The sequence below is a fragment of the Lathamus discolor genome, chromosome 10 (assembly GCF_037157495.1).
Source record: "Lathamus discolor isolate bLatDis1 chromosome 10, bLatDis1.hap1, whole genome shotgun sequence".
NCBI lineage: Eukaryota > Metazoa > Chordata > Aves > Psittaciformes > Psittacidae > Lathamus > Lathamus discolor.
In genome coordinates, this window is record NC_088893.1 from 11953031 (window position 1) to 11973686 (window position 20656).

Consider the following 20656-nt stretch of genomic DNA (forward strand, 5'->3'; position numbering starts at 1 on the left):
GGGAGGCGGCCCTGCTGACCCTCCCCGAGCACTGCAGGCCCCGGATCGGTTCCCGGCGCCGCACCGGAGGAAAGCAAGGGCAGGACAGAATGGAATCGGGTTTATTGCAGGAAAGGCCGAGGAGAACTAGGCCCGGCCGGCCCACGGCTCCACGGTTACAGGCTCAGAGCAGGGCTCCTTCCAGCTCCCCATCAGCTGCTCTGGGAGGGGGGTGTGCGGGTTCCCCAGCTCGGGGAGCATCCCTGCCCGCATGCCCCCCGACTGGCTCCCGTCTCCCGGTGTGGCAGGGTTCCCATCGCTCCTCACACAAGGCACTCGCCCCTCTCAGCTCGAGGGACTCCTGCAGGGAAGTGCATTAACCACCCTCCACTGCAGAGAACCCCGGTACCGGTGACATGGAAAGCACCAGCAGAGCACCAGCACTTTCAGGCTTCTCTCCTCTGCTTTCCCAATGGCACGAACACAGCCCAGTGCAGGAACAGGGCACTGCCAGCACCAGGACCCTGCTGACAGGGCAGCCACTGAGCAGCAGCTGGAACCCTCACAGTGAGGCAATGGGGCTGGGGACACAGCTTGAGCCTCTCGTTAGCAAGATATTAAGTTATGCGTTGTAGGGAACAGGGGGCACAGAGCAGGAGGGACAGGGAATGTCTCACAGGGCGCTTGGTTTCTGCCCCTATGGCAGAAGGAAGCACAGGGCAAACGCTCCTGGAGACAGAGCACGGGGCACATGCAAGACCCCCCCCATCTCCAGAGACACCCCCAGAAGGGCCTGAAGCACTGCAAGAAGGAAAAGCTCCCTTGTCACAAACAGTCCTTCACCCCAGGGCAGCGCTGGGCGCCTGGTCCTTGTGCAGACCCTGAGATTGTCCTGTTGCAGCAGCACAAGACCTTCCCCCATCACAGTCCCACCAGCATCCCACCGCTAGATCTTTGAGGACTCCACACGCTCGATCCACGGCGAGTCGGCCCCGAGATCCCTGGGCTCCGACCGCAGCTGCCGCAGCTCCCGCTCCAGCGCCTGGCTCCGGTGGTACATCTCCATGTAGCTGGCCTGGAGTTCGCGCTGGTACCGCAGCACCTTCTCCTTCTCCTCCTGCCAGGTTTTCCTCTCCAGCTCAAAGTTCACAGCCTGCAGCTGGCCCTGGCGCCGCTCCCGCAGCAGCTCTGCCCACAGCCATTCCACCTGACGCTCCAGGGGCTCCGTCGTGTCGCTGTGAAGGCCCCGGCACTTGGAGTCATCAGTTTCACAGCCAGGGAAGTCCTGGCACGACGGCATGGGATCATCACCCAGCGGCAGCGCGGCGCTGGGCTCTGGGGCACTCTGGAAGGAGTCTGCCAGTTGTGCCAGCTGCGAGTCCCTGGCCTGGACCTCCGCCTTGGCCTCCCGCAGCTGCGTCTTCAGGCTGAAGATCTCACCCAGCTTCTGGGCCATCTCCTCCTGGGTGTCCCGGAGCTGCTGCTTCAGCAGGGAGATCTCTGCTGCCTTCTGGCACACCTGCAGGGCACAGGTGAGCAGTGAGGAAGGGCTGCGGGAGCAGGACCCTGGGTTGTCACCACAGCATCCCTGGGAGACCGCAAGCACCACACCTGGCTTGTCCCTGTTCCATGGCCATGAGTGACACCAGAACATGGAACTGCTGTGCCCATCCAACCCCACAACCAGGAAGGTGCAACAGGAAGGGGACTCACCTCCCACTTGGTCTCCTCCAGCTTGGGGCTGACGCGCTCGCCCTGTGGCTGCCGGAGCTTGGACTCCTCACACTGGCACTGCTGCATGCTCAGCTCCTCCTGCAGCCGCTTCTTCTCCTGCTGCGCCTTGTAGAGCTGCAGCTGCAGCGCCCGCTGCCCGCGCTGCGCCTGCTGCGTCACCTGCTGCAGCCGCGCCATGTACATCTGCTTCAGATCCTCCAGCTCGTCCAGCCACAGCCGCTGCTTGTCCTCAAACGCCTGCCAACACAGGTTGATGCTTGTGGGGATCCACAGTCTGCCCTGTGTAGGGCAGCCCCAGAAGGTCCCATGATGCTGGATCCTCCCATGCTCGGATATTCCATCACCCACCATAGCAGAACACCAGCTCCTCCACCTCACCTTCCACCCGGACACCGCTGCCCAAAACCCCCACCCAGGGTACCCAGCACAGCCCCACAGCTCACCTGCGTGAAGGGGTCTTCGGTCTCGCTAAGGCTCCTCTTGAGCTGCCGCAGCTCTCCTCCTGTCTCCTGCAGCCGGTCCTCCAGTTGCTTCACCGCATCCTCCAGTGAGTAGGTGAACTCGTAGGGGGGCGGGGGCTCGCCAGGGCTCTGCAGCCGGCTCAGGGTGGCCATGCTTTTGCAGGACAGGGGCACCTTCTCAGAGACCAAGGGGTCCCTGGGGCTCCGGGAAACCCTGTCCAAGGAGCCCCCGATGTGGTTTATGTGGCCCATGGAGGCACTGAACTGGCTCTGGGCAGGCTTGAGGCGGGAGCCGTAGGAAGGGAAGCTCTGGATGGAGTTGTGGCTGGAGTCGGAGGCCTCATCCAGGCTGATGGCGTGGAGCAGGTGGGTGCGGAGCGGGCCGTGCTGTGAGGCTGCTGTGCTGCTCTGCGACAGCAGCGTGTGCAGGCTCCCATTGCTCTTGGACAGCTTCTGCCCCTTGGATGAGGACAGGCCCTGCATCGAGACGAGCCCTTTGCCAGCCACCGCTTTGAAGGCCGAGGGCCTGATACGGCACTGAAAAACAAGAGCAAGGTCAGGATGAGCCCACCAGCACACACAGGCACCCAGAGCCACAGAGAATCTGCTTGCTCCCAGCCCCATATCCCCGGACATCCTCAAATCCCCACGTCCCATCCAGGGCACAGACCATTCTGCTGCAGCCCCATCCTTCCACAGAACAAGACTTATTTCGGGGCCCAGCATGGCACCCACAGCCTCACCTTGTCGAACCGGCCCCTCTCAGGCAGGGAGCTCTTGGAGAAGTCAGCCCCACGGTGGTGCTCCCGGGAGCAGCGCTCGGGGGACCGGTTCTCACGGTCACTCTCATAGTCCCGCTTGTAGCAGGCACTCGACGTCTGGTGCTTCCGCTCCGACCGCGTCTCCTTCTTGGCCCCATGCAGGTAGCCAAAGAGCTCCCGCTGGCTCGGCCCCTTCCGCAGCAAGCCATCAGGCTGCCGAAGCCCCCGTGAGCCCCCCATTGGGGCCCGCAGCTCCAGGGGGGACAGATCCTGCTTCTCCACCAGGCTGCCCACGCTTCCCATGCTGCCAACAACACCGACGGGCTCCGAGGAGAGGTAGGTGCAGAGGATGCGGGTGTCGGGCTCACAGGTCACAGGACCCTGTGCTGCTGCCATGGAGAATTAGAGAAAAGCCCAGTACCAGCACTGCCGAAGGAGAGACAAAGTCAGCAATGCCGGGAGCCCGGGACTTCAAACCGCCTGGTACCGCCTTTCCCAGCTGGCACCCAGCGCCAGCCCCGTGCTGGCAGGGTCCTGGCAGGCCCTGTGGGAGCCAGGCGAGCAGGGTGCCGGTGTGCACCCACCGGGGCAGGGGCTCTCCCCTGGTGCCCCCCACGTGGAGCGCTTCCCTCCCACACCCAGCCCCACCTCCCGCCTGCGGACGGGGCCGCCACCAGAACAGGCACCTGCCGCCCAGGCGAGTCTGGGAGCCGGCAGCACCCGCCCGGGCCCGGCGCCAGCCCCGGCCCCGCAGCACCGGGACCTCAGCGCCCGGTCACCCCCCGGAGCCCTCCCCACAATGACCCTGGGGGCAGACCCGGCCTGGCCTCGCCAGCGCGTGCAGGGACACTGCCCGCACCGCACAGGCTCCCACACCACACCGGCCGAGCTCTCAAGCCCTCCCCGTGGCCCCCTCCATCCGCAGGCGCTCCCACCGCAACACCGGGCGGGGACGAGACGGCCTCAGCCCAGCTGCTGTGTGCGTGCTGGGGACCCCATGGCCGGACACAGTGGGAGGGCGGCAGGAAGCGGACGGGACAATGCAGCTTCCTGCGCAGGTGGCCGGGGGAGGAAGGATGCATGGATGACTTCGGGCTCGCCTCCCCCTCTCCGAGCGGGACAATGGCCCTCGCAGCCCTTTATGGGCAGCCCCGGTGGAGGGGACACCGTGAGTGTGGCAGGGGCAGAGCCCCTCCACCCCGTGGCTCCCAGGCTCGCCGAGGGCTCGCAGGCCGGGTTACACCCAGGAAGCTGCCCTGGTTCTCAGCACCACACGCGGGTAAACAAACACCCCGCTTTTAATTGCTGCCACGCACAAACCTGTCTGACAGCTCCCGGCCTGCGCTGTCACCTCCCTCTGCCAGCCCAGCACCTGCTCCCGGCATCGGCACCCCATGAAGGGCAGCAGGGATGGACCTTCGGGGAGGATCGGGGCTCCCTGCGGAGCACGGGGATGGGGGACATGGATGTCCCCATGGGGGGAAGCTCACAGCATCCAGCCCTTGGCACCGGCCGAGCCCCGCAGCAGCTCCTCCCGGCACAGGCGGCCGAGGAAGTAGGTCAGGTTGTGGGAGGTTTGGGAAGCGCCGGGGGAGCCCGAAGGTGTCCTGCCTGCGGCGGGAAGGGCATCACCCCCCGGGCGGCAGAACACCGGTCCGGCCAGCCTGGCTCCTTCCGGGCTGCCGGGCCAGATCCGGTCCCAACCCCAGCCGTGCCCCCGCCGAGCCCTGCCCGTGCCGGAGCCGGCCACAAACCTTCCCCCACGGCCTCCAGGTGGGAACCGGAGCCCCTTCCCGCCGCAGCCCCCCCCCGCAGCCTCCACCGAGCACGGCCGGAATTTCCGGCACGGAGCAGGCGGAGGGGGAGGTCGGTCCCCGGGGCCGGGCCCGGCCGAGCGCGCTGCAGCCCGGGACAAAGCCCCGCACGGCGGAGGGCACCGGGGTTCCGCGGGTGCGGGGCGCGCAGCGGGGCTCACCGGGCCCGCACTCACCATGCCGGCGGCGCTGCGGTCCCGCTCCGCTCCTCTCGCCGCTCCTTCCCTCGCCGTGTTTGAACGCGCCCCTCGGCCGCGGCCGCGCGGGCAGCGGGCGGAGCCGGCACCGGCAAATCGCGGCACGGAGGCGGGCGGCGGCGGCGGCGGTGGTGCGGGAAGGGGCGGGAGGAGGAAGAGGAGGAAAGGGGACGGCCCGGCCGTGCCCACCGGCGGGGCGGGTCAGGGCGGTGTCCGGGGCGGGCTGGGTGCGTGCGGCGCCGAGCGCCCATTGAGGCGAGCCCCCTGCAAACTCCCTCGGTTACAGCCCCGGGACCGGCAGCAGCGGCTCCAGCCGACCGCCGGTGGCCATCACCGTGGCGGGGGGGCTGGTGGGAGCAGGCCGTTTCTCCCTCCCCTGGGCCACCAGGGTAGGGGAGAAGAATTTCGCTCAGCCTCGATGGCTTCACCACGTCCTTGCGGGGGGCGATGGGTCCTGTGGGACACTCTTTGCATCCTCCCCTTGCAGGACAGCTCCCTGTGCTCCCAACACAGCACCCAGGGGTGGGCAGGATCCACCGGAGGTGCCTGTGCTGCACAGCTCCATCCATGGGCCGTGGCATGCCATGGAGACACGGAATAACCTCTGTGGGACTGCCACCTGCCCCAGCGCCTGGCCTGGTGCCGGAGAGACACGACACGCTTCATCCCTCTAAATCAGCCCTGCTGCATCCTGGCCGGGAGCCGGTTTTGTCACTCGGCACCCCTGCAGCGTGCCAGGCACAGGGAGCAGGGAATCCCGGCACGGGGCAGAGCTGGTCACTGGGCATTCAGCCTCCTGGAGGAGCGGGACACCTACAGCAGCCCCGCACGGTGCCCATCTCTCCTGGGCAGGGATTGCACCCGCTCTACCCCCAGTTTGGATATAGGACTCATGCATCCGGCATGCACCAGAGCCCCAGCACTGCCAGCTCCCCCACCACACACCAGAGTCCTTTTTGTGCTGCCAGTGCTCACCCACACACACACTGTGCCCGGGCCCTGCTCACACGCTCACATTATCCCTGGTGCAGTGCCAAGGCATGCACCCGCTCCCTGCATCCCGGCCTCCCTGTTCCCCACAGCCCATTTTCACTGCCCAGCCGCACACTGGAGCGGCAGCTTGTGGGTTCTGAATTGGGGACCCATTGCAATGGTGGCATTTCCCATCCTCCAGGGCTCAGCTATGAATGGGGCACCCCTAGCAGCCTGTGGGAACAGGGATACGCTGCAGAGGCATGTAACAGCATCCCACCGGGGCCTTGGACCGGGCAGGCTGCAGTGATGCCGGGCTGACTTCAGCGGGTGCTGGTCACAGCCGCACCCCTCCCTCCCTCCTGTCTGCCCCGTTTCCTGTCTCCACTGCGGGCTACATTCCACCTGCATGTCTCCTGGTGTTGGCAGCTCCCACAGCGCCCCAAGGCTCATCCCTGCCTAGGACATTCTGGCAGCCAGGGATGCTTAGATGCTCCTGCTTCCCATTGGCTTTTCCCTAGCCCCCTGTCCCTGCTCCCTTCAGCCCCCAGTCCCTTTACATCCCAATACTACAGCAAGTTCATGTGGCAGCCAGCAAACAGCTCTGGGAACCACTCAGTTTGAGCAACCTGGCAATAAAAGCCAAACGAACACAGTAGCCCCCCTGCAGCCTCACTGATGGCAATTCGGGCCACAGAAGGGGGGCTGCAAAGGGGCAGCCCTGGGACTCTGCAGGATCTCTCTGCCCCTGAGTACCCTGACCCCCAGCTCGGGGTTGCTGAGAGCATAGGAGCACCAGGAGGCCTCCAGCTCAGCGCCATGGGGCTCCAGGGACAGCAGGCAGGGTGCTATTCACTTGCAGAAAGGCAATGGGGAAAAACCTCATCCCCTCCCGCTGGGCCATTGCTAATACCGAAGTGCGTGGGGGGGGTGAAACAGAGCCGAGCGACCTCGGAGTCACATTCAGAGCTATAAAAGGAAGCCGGGTCTCCAGCACGGTGCCTCTTCCACAAAAGCAAGCAGAGGATGAGGGGGCTGCGAGCAGAACTGAGAAATAGCTGCCAGGCAGCAGGAGAGAAGCCTTTAGCGCTGAGCGAAGTGCGAGGGGCACATATGCTCTCTGTTTCTGCACATCGACATCTTCATGAAACCTGCCTGAAACTGTGTCATCTATTTTGAATGGTGCAGATAAATACTTTGATCTGCCTCCGCCAGCCCTGGCTGTGGTTCAGGCACCCGTAAGTGCCTGCAATACAGGTGGTCAATTCCAAAACCTGCGCGTTGGAGACACTGGACCAGCATCTCCTTCCAACCACACTGAGGGACATGATGGGTCCTGGGAACACCTCTGGAGCCACGCACTGTGTCCAAGCCCATCTGCAATTTTCGTGCCGGATAGCACTGCTCCTCTGGGGCTGCCAGGCTGCAGAGGCTGTTGTTGGGAGCTCTTTGGTAGCGTGTCCCCAGCATGTCCTCACCCTGGGGCAAGGACATCCCCTGAGGCTGGGTCTGCCTGCACCTTGGATGATGCAAAGCAGCATGGCCTGATCCTTATCACCGTACACCAGGACCTCGATCCTTTCATCAGGAGGCATTTCCTCTCACACCCCAGTCCACAGGGCTCTGGACTCCTCTCCCAGCTCCAGAGCAGCATGGAGAGCAGACAGTACCAGATCTCTCCAGACGCTCCTCTCTAATCCTGCTGCCCCTACACTGTACACAAACCCCACGCTTGGCTCTGATGCTTTTGCCTCCCTTATCCCAGTGCTCCTCACCGGAGGTGCCACGTCCCTGGGGCCACTCATCTTCCTGGGATGGCAACAACTTCTGTCTGGGGACATCTGCCGGCACCCGGCAAAGCAACTGCTCCAGGAAGTGCCAGGCAGGGGACCAGGATGGAAGGGGAAGGAAATGCGGGGGGCCTGGTGCCAGCACTGGAGACGGGGCTGAACGGAGGGGTACCGGCTGCTCGCCTGGGTCTGCCCAGCTTGAGGAGGCAGCAGAACCCCACACGCATGCCAAGACCTCAAAGCCAGCACATGGCACCATCTGTGAGCCAGCCCAGCACCCTCCACTGCTGAGCAGCTCAGCACCATCTCACCCAGCAGGCGGCCAGGCCAGTCTGGTGACAGAGGAGTCCAGCGCTGGCAGGGGCCTCCTTTGAGAGCTGCTGGGCATTTCTGCCACCCTCAGCAGGTCAGGGTGAGCAGAAGCATCCTAGAGGTCACAGCGCCTGTTTGGTCCCAGCATAAGTGGATAAGGACCACATGCTGCTCCACCGCTGCTACTCCTGCCTAGGACTCAAGAGCTGGCTCCTGAGCAGGGCATGTGGGCCCCCACATCCATCCCTCCCAACTCTTCACATCCCACTTCCCAGCAAAAGGTGCTGGTGTGGCTGATTTCTACCAAACTCAAGTAACTGCCAGCACCCAGTGCCCTTCCTCACCCATTGGCACCTTCCCAGCTTTCCCACTGCCTGGGTCCAGCACTGCAGCTTGTTCCCAGCAGCCACAAGAGGACACTCGCCTCCTCCTCTTCTTCACTTCCTCCTCACGTCTCCTGCCCTAGGGCACTCTCCCAGCACACAGCACCAGTGCTTCTGCCACCTCCCACGGCTGCTCTTGCTCTGGCAGCAGCAGGTCAGAGACCCAGGGTTTGCAGGGTGCCTCTGCCCAGCCACCCCCTGCCCACCAGCACCCCAAGGCTGACACAGCCTTTTCCCCAGGCACCTTCCCCAACCCACTCACTGGCCCAGACAAGTCACATCCACAGTGAGGTGACTGAGCCCACAGCAGAACCCTTGCAGGCCCTGCCAGCAGTGGGGGACCAGCATTTGATACCCTCAGCAAGTGAATACCCCCCAACCCTGCTGGAAGAGGCAGCCCAGGCCCTTGTCCTGCCACAACATGGGAGAAACCAGCCTGCCAGCAAGAGAAAGTGGTGAGATCTGCAGCATGGGCCTCACACAACCTTGCCTCTCTCTCAACCCAAACCCCTGTTTTCCCACCTCTGAGGGAGCATTCCAGCTCCTGCCTCATCCAGGGAAGCTCTTGTTCCCCTTGACTCAGGCAGGTTAGGGGCAACTGTCCCAATTCCTGCCCTTCACCCACACCATCAACCCCAGCTCCACCAGCACTGCAGTGAGCCTGGCAGCCACCCCTTCCCAGGGTACCTCATACAGGGCCAGAGCAGATCCAGTTTCCCACAGCACTTCTGGGGGGACAGCAGGTTCCCCAATGCCCCCCAGAAGGCTGAGGCAGCACATGCCACAGAAGGCAGGCAAGGAAGGGAACAGCTCAGCCAGAGCTCTCCTCCTCACTCCTCTGAAGTCCTGCGCTACCTCAACTGCTGACATCCAGCAGAGCTGTGGATGCTGGGGCTCAGGGCATGGCACAACCACTTCCTGCAATGAAGTGACCACAGCACAGCCCCAGGGGTACCTGGCAGCTGAAACACAGGCACCACCTCACTTGAAGACCGTTTTGGACTGGGTTGGCCTCCAAACCAGAGCAGCTCACCTGTCCAGCTGGAGTATAGCTGGGGCCAAGCCAGAAATGGGTGCCCTGAAGCCAGTAAGGTGAAGGGAGCAGGAAAAAGGAGCAGCACGGCACAGCCCAGGGCACTCAAAACACACAAGTGCCCTAATAGTTCTTTATTGTCCTCTGAGCTGGGTGGCAGCTCAGCCATGTCCAGAGCAGGAAAACAGCCCTCTGCACCTGCCCTGCGAGGCAGCACCAGTGTCCACAGCAATGGCACTGAGTCCCGCTCTCAGCCTCTTCTGTCAGACCCAGCAAAGCCCGGTTCTTGGCCTTTTCTGTTCCTCTGCATCTCGCCAGCACCGCCACGATCAGCTGCTGCAAAGATCCTGCTTTGTCCAAGCAGCCGGGCAGCAGCCCCGACATCTCAGCTCAAGCACAGTGACACAACTGGCTCAGCCAAATGTGCACCAAGGGGTCTCGTTTGTGTCACAGTCCAACAAGACATTAAGGACGGTGCAAGGGGCTCCTGCCACACTCAGAGCTGTCCGTGACTCGATCCGGTACCTCACATTGTTCAGTCCTCCCTTCCGATCCACCTTAAACTGTTCCTGAGGAAGACACAGACCATTCAGCCCATGCTGGCTTCCATCAGAGGGGGAAGCACCCAGAGCCTGGGCAGGGAGCACAGAGCTGGCAGGGGAGGACATGAGCAAGGATTGCTCAGAGCACACGGTGATCACAACCTGCACCTCTTGTGGTTACCCTCGAGCAGACAAAGGTCTCAGGTCTCACCTGCTTCTGTGCAGCAATACGCTTCTGGTCTCTCTTCCTCCAGGCTGGGTCATGCAGGTGCTGGAAAGTCTCATATCCAGTTGTGATTCCAGAGGGACGGCGAACCTGGAAGAGAGCAGAGCTTCTGTAAAGCTGCTAGAAACTTGCTGTGCCTGCTACTGGAGTGGGAAGCGCTGAAGGGCTGCTTCACCCGGTTCCTACCTGGGCAGCTACAGCTGGGGACCAGAAGGGGAGACAAGGAGAAGGGCAATTTCAACCTAGGAGGGCACAGAGCACCACTCACCTGGAGACCGGCTCCTTTGATACGTCGATAAAACTCATCGTCCTCCCGTCCCCAGCCCCAGAAGCGGTTGGACATGCCATTGCACTAGAATGAGAGGGGTACCATACTAGCTGAGGTCCTGTCCAGCACAACTCCACACACCACAGTGGAGCAGACACCAGCATCCCAAGCTCTGAGAACCAGTGCAGCCTCCCAACCCTTGTCCGTAAGCAGCTCACAGTGCAGGCTCTGTTCCCAGACATGTTGACTCGTTTCCCCCATACCAATTGTAGAGCACACAATGTATGACCATATCCACCAACGTATCCACCACAACAGTGTCATAGCCTTTGCCCCAGACTGGCCGTGATGTCCCACCCATGCACTCACCATCTCGTAGTGCTGCTTGGTGAGCAGCAGGATGCCACCCACATAGGTCTTGTAGTGATAGAGCGGGTGCAGCTCCGGGGATGCCACGTGGAAGGGTCCTGCCTCTGGGAAACTGTAGTCCAGCTGCTCGTTGAGAGGCAGGAGATCTACATCGTGCATTGCAATGTAGTCGGTGTCGTTGCCACTCTCCAGGAAGCCCACATTGATCAGGGATGCTCTGTTAAACCTGTCGCAGACAGAGACTTTCAGCGCCATGCACAGCTGCCACTGTCCCTTCACATCCCTCTCCTGTACTCCTCAATGCTAAATGTCCAACTGGTCCCCAAACGGGACACACACACAGTGTTCCCTGCCTCCGCAGCACTGGGTGCCTCAGCTGCCTGTCCTGAAGCTTACGCTGAGCCTCACGGTGACACGCAGAGGTTTGACCACTGCAGAGCCCAAAGGGCTATAGCAAGCTCCATTCTGCCCAAGGCCAGCCTGGGGAGCTCCACAGCATCCCCTGGGGCTGCAGGCAGGTACCAAATGGTGAGCAGGGGCTAAGTGACGGCGCTCCCAAGCACCCCATGGCGTTTCTGTTGATTTCAGCATCCCCGGATATTTACAGCTATAGACCGGTGACACTAGGGAACAAGCTGGTATGTCTGGGGTACATAATTCTCTTCTTGCTCAGCAAGAGAGAAGCAAAACACCAGCCCATTCTTCTGTAAGCTCTAGAGTGAGTACGTCTGGGGAGAGCATCTCTCCCCAGGCCCTACACTTCACACTGCCAGAGGCAAGTGGGAGACACCTCAGCGCTCATGGTGGGGCTGAGTTTGGAAGGGGGCTCCCCTCACTCCCTTTGCCCGCTGTGGCGAGGGGACACGTTACCTGAAATGGTCCACCTGGTTGAGGATGAAGATGTGATGGCGGATCCTCTTGGTGCTCAGGAAGCGGTGCATGTAGGGCACAAAGGTCAGCAGCTCCTCGAAGCGCTCCCGGAAGGGGACGAGCAGCGCCAGGCGATGGGGACCCCACGACGGCTCATCCTGCACCGGCGGGAGCGGGGCGTGGGCCGGGCAGGGCTGCAGGGGAGCCCGCCGGCTCTGCCCGCCGCCGGGGGCCGGCCCCTCGCCCGAGCAGCTCAGCTGGAGCCAGAGCAGGGAGGCGAAGCCCAGGAGCAGCGCCAGGCAGAACAAGGGAAACACGGAGAACCTGCGGGGCGGCAGCGGGGCCCTGGGTCACAACGCGAGCGGCCGCCGGGACCCCCGCACCGCCGCGGCCCCCCCCACCCCCGGGCCGCCCCCCCCCGTGCCCGCCCCGCTCACCCGCCGCCGCGCAGGCGGAGCGCGGCCCTGCGGCGGGCCGGGCCCATGGCGCTCGCCCGGCCCCGGCGCCGCCGCGGGACACGCTGGCTGCGCCCGCCGCTCCCACCCGGAAACGCGGCCCGGCCCCGACGTTCCGCCCCGCTCCCTTCCGCCCGGCGCCTGCGGGGACACGCACCCGCGCCCTCCGGCGGGCAGCGCACCGCAGCCCTCCGGGATCCCCCCCCCCCCCCCCGCTTCCTCCGTGTGCCCCCCCGAGCCGCCGGGGATCACCCCCCCGGGTCAACCCCACACCAAGCTGGAACGCGCCCAAGGGACGCCCCCCGGGCTTTCATCCCCACTGCAGCAGAGCCCCCGCTTTCCCACCCCATACAAAGCCAGAGCCGCAGCTGGTGTCAGTTCTTTAATGCCCCTCTCGCAGCCCCCTCCCACAGCCCTCACATTCACACCCCGCACGGCCGGTCCCATCCGGCAGCTCTCATCGGGCAGGAGGAGCGCTGGAAAAACAGGTGAGCGACACCCAGGCTCCGGCAGAACAGCCCCAGGGTCCCCGCGGGCATCGTCCCCCTCGGTCCAACCCGGCGGGTGCCAAGCGCCAGGCAGGGCTTACAGCCAAACAGACAGATAAAAAATACTTCTGATGTATCTCAGAAACAGCTTCTAGAAACCACAGATTTACAGCTCCCCGTAGAAAAGATGGGTCTGGGTGCAGGTCACAGCCCAGCTCTGCTGCTAGTAGAAACGCTTATTCCGCTCCTGGCGTTTCTGGAAGACCACAGCTCCCACCACAGCGCAGATGATGATGCCCAGCAGCGCGCAGAGCAGGAGCAGGAACACCTTCCAGCCTGTCAGAGGCCCGCTTCGGAAGTTCCCTGTTGGGTCATCCACGTTGTCTGCAAGGGTAAGAACAGCTGCTGAGACCAGCCCGACCTTGGCTCCCGTGGAGTCTTGCACAGCGTCAGAGCTCTGATGCCTTCAAGAGTCCAGCCCCAACGTGCTCCAGTGAAGGTTTCCAAATCCCAGACACTTACCTTTGGGTGATTTAAGGAGGCTGACACTGGGCTCTATCTTGGTCCAGTCAACGGTCTCATCTTCTACGGGGTGCTCCACCATGAGCTGGAATAGCTTCATCGAGATAATGTCATGATTGTCTAGAAAACAACCATCAGCACCAAACGCTGTCAGGATCTCTGAAGGGACATCCACACACTCAGAACACCCCTAGCACCATGCTGCACCAGGTCCAGGCCCCCTTCCTTCTCAAGCCCCCCTCACACTCCCAGTGTCAAACAGCAGTTTGAGACGGTCCTTGGCTCAAAACACCTCCCTTCCCAGGCCACGGGTCCCTACCCAGAAGGTCTTCAAAAGAGCCTGGTGAACAATTTGAGGAAAGGAAGACCATACAATGCATCCACAGCGTTACCATCCAGGCTCCAAACATGTTCCTGCGAGCAAAGCCCCTTCTCACCAGACAAATCTCCAGTGCCAGCAGAAGCACCAAAGAAGTAGCCAGTTGGCAGCTGCACCCCTGCAATGTCAATGCAGTTCTTCCATTCGTTCTTGTCTTCCACATCAGTCATCACCTGCAAGACCAGAGGAGCATCACACCAGGAGTGGGTACCACCATCCGGCACGCTTGCAGCTCTTTTGGAGCTGGACATGCAGGAGAGGCAGACAGTTGAGCCTGGAAAACCATCTCCAGGTCACCTACCGACACAGCAACACCCACCCCTCAGCACTGCCCCAGCTACCACGCCTGAGACACCGTGAAGGCATCCACCACATCTCACCGTCAGGCGACCGCGGGAGTACCGGATGGCCAGAAAGGTGTCGTGGTTCTGGTTCCGCAGGTCAGCAGTGCACCCCGCCAGCTCCGTCCAGCGCCCGTCCTTGCTGTGGTCGTACGTCAGGGAGCCGTTGTTCACCATGGCAGATATGTAGGGGAACACACGCTGTGGGGAGGAGAGCGCTGCTGCCCTCAGCCTGCAGGAACCCTGGGGCTGCAGACCAAGAGCCACCTTCCCCTGCCTGGTCAGAAACCTCAGTGAGAGCGGGATCTCAGCAAGGCACAGCAGCAGAGCCCCAGCTTCGCTGCACAGTCAGGTGCAGAGGGCAGGACAATGAAATCAAGGCTCCTTTTCTATATAAAGCTGCTTCTAAACTGAGTGGGAGCATGTTCTGGCTGGAGCAGAGCCGCCACTTCTGACCTTCTGTATGAAGACCCTGCAGAAGCCCACACCATGCCACATGTCCAGGGAATTGAGACCACCCCAAACCTGCAGAGTAAGCACCAGCCTGGGTAAGAAGTACAAGAACAGAGCACAGGACCCAGAATGGGCAGAAATCTCACAAAAGCAGCATAACCACGCTCAGGGTTTGTAGCCATCAGATGACACACACCAAGAAAGGTCAGCTGGAGGCAAGAATTTACCTGCCAGCGAGCATCAAGACAACAGGGACATGGGTCATGTCCAGGTGCTTCATGACTTAAATATCATGGTCTTGGTGCAACAGAGCTCACTAGCAGAATTATCTTTTCTGACTACTGTAATGAGATCCACAAACACAGAGCAGGGCAGAAGAAAAGAACCACCTATGGGACTGATCTGTGTTTGGGCCATGGAGGATTTGGAGCAAAAAGCCTGGCCAGGAGTTTGTCTTTTAGACACCCAGGTTGCCAACAGAGAATAAAGCAAGAACAACATGGAACAAGTAACCAAAGCACAGAGAAGTTCAGGAAATTACAGTCAGGATTCATATACTCTTGGGCTGATTCCTCTAACTTTACTTAGTAGCTGGTGCATAGTTTACACCAGTCGGGTGCCGTGCTCTCATGAGGAGGAGGAATGGCTTTGGAAACATCTGTGTAGTCAAAACCAGCAGAAGATGGAGCAAGGACCTTCTTATCTCCATGTATAAACTCTTCCTTTTTCCAGCTCCCATGATAAGAAGAGCAGCCCACTCATGTAAGGAGAGGCTCTTCCTTGCTCTGGCCAGGAAGCACTTGGAGCACGAAGCCGCTGAGGAAACAGCCTCCTTGGCACTGATTGACTCACCTCTGTTGCTTCATCATTGGGATAGGTATCAAGGAAAATAGCCAGTCCGTGAAAGTTGTCCTTGCTGCCAAAGACAGGACCTAGAACAGGGCAGAACATTGGAAACAAAAGGCTCCCAGAGAGTTTCTACTCAGCCACTTCTACTGAAAAGAGCTGTATTAGCTGTTTATTGCCAGGCTGATGACCAAGGGTCTGAAGATGCAGAACACACCATCCAGTCTCATGAGACCAGACAGAGGGGAGCCCAAACACCCTCCCTGGTGGGAAGCCCTCTGGAACAGGGTACATGTGAGACCTGACCTGGCTTCATCCCGGTGGGCAGCCCCGACTGTGCACCGTACCTGGCATCAGGCGCTCCTGCGTGTACCACAGCGCCAGGCCATCCCCGTGCAGGTTCTTCTTGCCGGCTCCATGGATCTTGAAGTGGACGTGGAGCTCCCAGTCCTTGAGGAAGCAGGGCTGTGCGGAGAGACCACCCAGCAGCCTCAGAGCCGGAGCAGGAGAGGCGCTGGGGCCGCTCCGGGCCCCCGCGGCCTCCCCCCGCCCCCCGCGGTCTCCCCCGGGGCTCTCACCACGCGGTTCCAGATGGAGCCCTCCCGGCTGCGCTCGTCGGGCGTCAGACGGACGTACTGGCTGGTGACCATGGTGCTGCCCTGGAAGTCCCACAGCGGCATCGCGGCGGAGCCCGCTCCTGCAAAGGGGCGGAGAGAGCGTGGCTCAGCCCGGGCCGCCGCGGGGCGCCCGTCCCGTCCGCGCGGCCCCGCGCTCACCCTGATACGGCTTCATCAGCGAGTGCTCCCGCTTCAGGTGCTCGCTGTTGCCGTCCGTGAGCTCGGCGGGCGCCGGGCGCGGCCCCACCACCGCCAGCAGCAGCGCCGCGGCCGCCAGCAGCCCGCCCGCACCCGCCGCCATGCTCCGCTTCCGCCTTCGGGCGCACCGCCTCCGGCCGCGCCCCCGGCCCCGCCCAGGAGCGGCAGTCCCCTCCGCCAATCAGAAGCCCCTACACCACCGCGTTCCCGCCTCCGCGGGTAAACGTCACTGCTGCCCACCTATGGCGGGGAAGGGGGCGTGGCCGGGAGCGCTCCGCTCCCGCCTCCCCTCAGGCCGGGCGGGGCGCAGAGCGCGCGGTGTGCTGGGAGTTGTAGTCCGCGCTCCCGCCTCGTGCCCTTCACGTGTAGCCAGCGGGGCACGTGACCCGCTCCAGCAGCCTGTCGCCATGGCAATGGCACGCAAGATGGCGTTGGCGGCTGGGAGCGGGCTTTGGCCATGGGGCCCGCAGTCCTCGGCGGCCGCAGAGCAGTGGGGCCGGGGCAGCGCTGTCCCGGCACCGCGGAAAGGAGCGGCCGAGGCGGTGTGGAGGTCACAGACAGCTTTATTGAGGGCCGCGGGGCCGCCTGCCTGCAGCAGCAGGTCCCACTCGGCTGTGGTTTGTCTCCCGCCCATGCAGAGGTGTGGGGCTCTGGCGGCCGGAGCTGCACCTTCCAGCCCTCGGGAGGAGCACGTTCAGCCGGGTGGCAGGAGGCCCATCTCGGGTGCGTTGAGGACAATGCACTTCGCAGGGCTCCTTGCAGAGCAGCCCCCTCAGCTGCAGCTGAGCTGTGAGCAGGCAATGCGACCCCTCCACTGGGGACTGCCCAGCCAAGTCCCATCTGTGTCCTTGTGCCAGCTCCTGTGCACATGTGGGAGCTCCTCTGGCCAGTGAAAGGAGCTGAACTCGGCCTTCCCGAGCCAGCTGCCATGGCTGGGGCAGCACCAGTCACATCCTATGGGAACAGAGTGGAACACACACTATTCGGTTGGCTGTAGGTGCCACATCAGAGGAGGCAGCTGGTGCCATCGTGGGGTGCCCAGTGTGCTCTGCGCAGTGTGTGTGCTGCAGCAGCCTCTGCAGAGGGTGCCAGCAGTGTGGATGGTCATGTCCTGAGCAGGTTCTTGTTCTGGAGGTGGGCAAGCCCTTGATGCGGTGGGACGTGTGCTTCCCTGCAACAACACAAGGGCTGCAGGAGGGTCAGGAGTTATGAGCTGGTGGAAGCAGAGAGAGGGGAAGCCGAATGATCAGTGAAAGTCTGGGTGGCATGGCAGTCGGAGGCTCAGGGCCCTGCCGAGCCTCTGGGGGATGAGGGGGGTTGGCCGTGGCTTAGGAACCTGCAGCTCAGCCCCTTCTGGCACTTGCAGCTCTCACTTCTTCCTATTCATGATCTGGCTGGAAATCCAGTTCATCCCATCCTGGAGGGAAGAGAGATATGTGAGCAAAGCCCCGAGAGCAGGGCAGGTCCTGGGGTTCTCTCCCAGCTCTGCAGAGCCTGCAGGTGCCCATCTCTACCTGCACTCCTTCCCCAGACAAGGCTGAGCAGGCCTGGATCTGCCATTCCCGGTCCCGGTAGGTGTGGAGGCTCAGCCCTTCTGCGATTTCAGCTGCGGGTGCAGCAGTCACTAGGTCCTGCTTGTTGGCGAACACCAGCAGCGGGACTCCTGTGAGGGCCTCCTCCTCAGTGAGCTCTGCCAGCTCCTGCCAAGAGAGAACCATCTCGCAGGGCTGCTGCTCTCCTCCATAGAGCTGCTGGGCTGCTTGCCTGAGCTGCCCAGGGCGGGCTGCCCCCAAAGTGCCTCACTCCCCTCTCTCTGGTGCTCTTATTGCAGCCAAAGAAGCGGCGAGGTCCGGACATCCCAAGGGAGAGGAAGCTCCATCTGCCCTGCAGAGAGCCCGGCGCCGCATGCAGTACTGCCTGAGGTCTGAAGCTCTACCAGTGCCCAGAGCTTTGGGCAAAGGGCAGCTACAGGAGCTGTTCTCAGCCCTGTGCTGTCTGGCACACCCACGCTGCCGTCTGGTGCTGGTACAGCCAAGACTGGCACTTGGAGTCTCACCTTCCCCTCTTCAGCTTCATTCCTAGGGTTTGTAACTCCGAATCTGCTACTTCTAAACCTTCACTTGGCCAAATGGCTCACCTGGTGCTGGGGAGGTGGGAGCAGGGCTGGGGACCGAGGGGCAGAGTCACCCCCATGCCGGGAACCCCTCGGGCATCATGCCTGGATCAGGGGGAGCTGCTGGTCATGGATGTGCCATAGAGTGGGCTGGCTCTGCGTGCTGAGACTGATCACAAGCCCTTCCCACACGGCTCTCAGGACAGCTTGGCCCCCGCAGCAGTGCCGAGACATGGCACAGAGCAGCCCCACTCCTACTCCAGTCCTCAAAGAGCTGGTGCCAGAAGGGCCTGAGCCCCAGCACCCCTCCAGTTGCCCCCCCAGCAGACCCCCTCATACCTGTCCTGTCTCTTCAAAACGCTTCTGGTCTGCGCTGTCAATGACATAAATCTGCCATGGGGACAAACACGACAGTCAGTGGCTGTAAGGGCCCCATGCAGAGAGCATGGCTCTCCAGGTGCAGGGCTGCGGGGGGCTGCAGGCGGCCACCCCACTCACCAGCAGGTCTGTGCTGCCCAGATACTTCCTCCAGTACGGGCGGATGGAGCGCTGCCCCCCGATATCCCACACATTTAGCTTGAGGCCGTGCGAGTGGACGCTCTTTATGTTGAAGCCCTGCACAGGAGCAGGAACAAACTCTGGCATCTGGCAGGGGAGGGCAGGACCTGCCACCCTCCCGCTGGCCCCCAGCAGCACCTACCTGGGTGGGTGTGATGGTGCTGACCTCTTCAGACGCCAGGCGTTTCAGCAGCGTGGTCTTCCCCGCGTTGTCCAGCCCCAGCAGCACGATGCGGAGCTCCTGCTCCGGGGATCCTTTCAGCCTCTGGATGACGGAGAGCAGCCCCTGGGGGTGTGGGGTGCTGGGTGAGTCCTGCAGGGTGCCGGGTCACTGCATAGCACCCTCATTTCAGAGGGGGAAGCTGGGCATGCTGTTCACCGTGGTACTCTGTGTCTATGGCCTGAGTGAGCACCAGGGCTTTGCTCCCGTGTTGTCCCAGGTTGGGGTGACCCCGTGGCAGATCCACCCAACCCTGGTGTCCCCATGGCGGCTGTCCCTGCCCTGAGAGCCCTGTCGGCTCGTGGGCGAGCTGGGGACACTGCCCATCGTAAAGCCCCAGTCCTGCTCTGTCAGCCTGGCCAGCACTGACACTGGGAGCTGATGCCCTGGCGCAGGCGGGATGTCAGCGGGCCCCGCTTACCTTCTGCACATCACCCATGGTCCAGGAGTCACTGCAGCACGCAGCACGCCTGGGGACCTGCCGGGGGCTCATCCCCAGGGCCCGCCGGAGGCTGTGAGACTGGCACGCTGCCCATCCCAGGGGAGGAAGAGGATTATGGGCTCCAGAATTAGCTGCTGTCTCTCCATTTACCCGCAGTATTAAATAATGCCCTCGGCAAATCCCCCAGCCAGCTGTCGCCCCGCCATCCCCTACCCCCAGAATAAAGCAGGTCCTGCAGGCTGGGGCACTGGGGCACAGGGCATCCCTCTCCCCATGGTACCAGCTGGTGGCTGAGGTATGGCAGCATGGCAGGAGGATGCGGTACCAGACACCATGGGCAGAGCATGGTGGTGGGATCCTGATGCATGGGGCTGACACAGCCTCTTGTGTGAGGGGTGATGCCTCAGCACACTGTCCCATCCCACCTCACACCAGCACCCACGAGCTGCCCCCGTGGAGGGCAGCAAGAGGTAACACTGAGGCTGGAGCTGCTCAAGGCCGCGTCAGCCACTGCCACAGGTCCCCGCTGCCATTCAAGGGAAACCACCAGGCCCTGGAGCAGGGCGAGGGCTGGGCTGTTGGGAGCCGGAGGTCAGGGACGGCACAGGAATGGGCTCCAAAGGGGCACAGGCACCTTCCCCAGCAGCCCACCTTTGCCCAAGTGGGGTTAAAGGCTCTCCTGTTCACCATCTGGATTAAATGCATTAATGAGGCAATGTCATTGATTCTTTCATGCCACAGTTTGGCCCTCAGATCAGGTTTCCTTGCAGAGGTTATCCTTGTGGTGAGGACCGTGAGTCACGCACTCTTGGTGAGACATTCTTATTTATAACTCCTGTTACAAAGCCAAGCCAAACGCCACAGCTCTGCTCCAACAAAGGGACAGGGAGCAGCACCATCACCCCCTGCCCCACTGCTGCTCTGAGCTGCAGCAGGGGCCAATGGGGCAGCAGCAGGGGCCACCCTCCACTACCCCTGCCCGGAGACCCCCCTGCCAGGGCTGCGGCTGATAATGCCACACTGCTTTTGTGCATGTTCACAGTGGGAACACTTCATTTTTCTCTGCATAGATCTGCACCCGACTTAATGTTAGGGTTCTGCTTTTGATAGGTTAATCACCCACCTTACGTCCCAGTTATTAGCATTTCCATGAGGAGGTTGCCATGGCGCTCTGCGGTTTATCCTTGAACTGTTAGTTACTTGTATTTTCCTAACAAATATCCTAAAATATCCTTGACTGGTTTGTGGTTGCTGATCAGCATGGAACCCCGACCTTAGGAGATGGGCAAAACTGCTTAGGCATCAGTTTGGTG

At 62.1% G+C, this 20656-nt stretch overlaps 5 protein-coding genes across 8 annotated transcripts; 1 reads left to right on the top strand and 4 right to left on the bottom strand.

The window, feature by feature from the left end:
• Window positions 1-87: 87 nt before the first annotated feature.
• N4BP3 (NEDD4 binding protein 3) lies at window positions 88-5082 on the bottom strand. Of its 3 annotated transcripts, none has more exons than XM_065690744.1 (5): window positions 4926-5082; window positions 2918-3361; window positions 2157-2711; window positions 1693-1950; window positions 88-1498 (listed from the first exon to the last, which is right to left on the bottom strand). In XM_065690744.1, exons 2-5 carry the CDS (start codon window positions 3329-3331, stop codon window positions 926-928), a joined length of 1800 nt encoding a protein of 599 aa, XP_065546816.1. In that variant the 5' UTR covers window positions 3332-3361; window positions 4926-5082; the 3' UTR covers window positions 88-925. The 3 variants fall into 3 exon arrangements, with proteins under 3 accessions (XP_065546816.1, XP_065546819.1, XP_065546818.1); XM_065690747.1 differs by lacking the exon at window positions 4926-5082 and adding an exon at window positions 4256-4713; XM_065690746.1 differs by lacking the exon at window positions 4926-5082 and adding an exon at window positions 3871-4713.
• On the top strand, window positions 3388-6542 carry LOC136020102 (collagen alpha-1(I) chain-like). Its single transcript, XM_065690829.1, has 4 exons — window positions 3388-3418; window positions 3466-4490; window positions 4627-5296; window positions 6463-6542. The coding sequence occupies exons 1-4, from the start codon at window positions 3388-3390 to the stop codon at window positions 6540-6542; spliced, it is 1806 nt and encodes a 601-aa protein (XP_065546901.1).
• Window positions 6543-9555: 3013 nt separating this feature from the next.
• B4GALT7 (beta-1,4-galactosyltransferase 7) lies at window positions 9556-12210 on the bottom strand. Its single transcript, XM_065690411.1, has 6 exons — window positions 12149-12210; window positions 11712-12035; window positions 10842-11067; window positions 10473-10556; window positions 10190-10294; window positions 9556-10005 (listed from the first exon to the last, which is right to left on the bottom strand). Exons 1-6 carry the CDS (start codon window positions 12193-12195, stop codon window positions 9850-9852), a joined length of 942 nt encoding a protein of 313 aa, XP_065546483.1. The 5' UTR covers window positions 12196-12210; the 3' UTR covers window positions 9556-9849.
• Window positions 12211-12535: 325 nt separating this feature from the next.
• LMAN2 (lectin, mannose binding 2) lies at window positions 12536-16142 on the bottom strand. Its single transcript, XM_065690768.1, has 8 exons — window positions 15972-16142; window positions 15774-15892; window positions 15543-15660; window positions 15202-15281; window positions 13936-14097; window positions 13614-13728; window positions 13177-13296; window positions 12536-13038 (listed from the first exon to the last, which is right to left on the bottom strand). The coding sequence occupies exons 1-8, from the start codon at window positions 16111-16113 to the stop codon at window positions 12878-12880; spliced, it is 1017 nt and encodes a 338-aa protein (XP_065546840.1). The 5' UTR covers window positions 16114-16142; the 3' UTR covers window positions 12536-12877.
• Window positions 16143-17379: 1237 nt separating this feature from the next.
• LOC136019934 (ADP-ribosylation factor-like protein 3) lies at window positions 17380-19340 on the bottom strand. 2 transcript variants are annotated; one of them, XM_065690580.1, is made up of 6 exons: window positions 19323-19340; window positions 18824-18967; window positions 18622-18738; window positions 18463-18513; window positions 17525-17710; window positions 17380-17427 (listed from the first exon to the last, which is right to left on the bottom strand). In XM_065690580.1, the coding sequence occupies exons 1-6, from the start codon at window positions 19338-19340 to the stop codon at window positions 17380-17382; spliced, it is 564 nt and encodes a 187-aa protein (XP_065546652.1). The 2 variants fall into 2 exon arrangements, with proteins under 2 accessions (XP_065546652.1, XP_065546651.1); XM_065690579.1 differs by having other exon boundaries at window positions 18824-18994.
• Between the last annotated feature and the right edge of the window lie 1316 nt (window positions 19341-20656).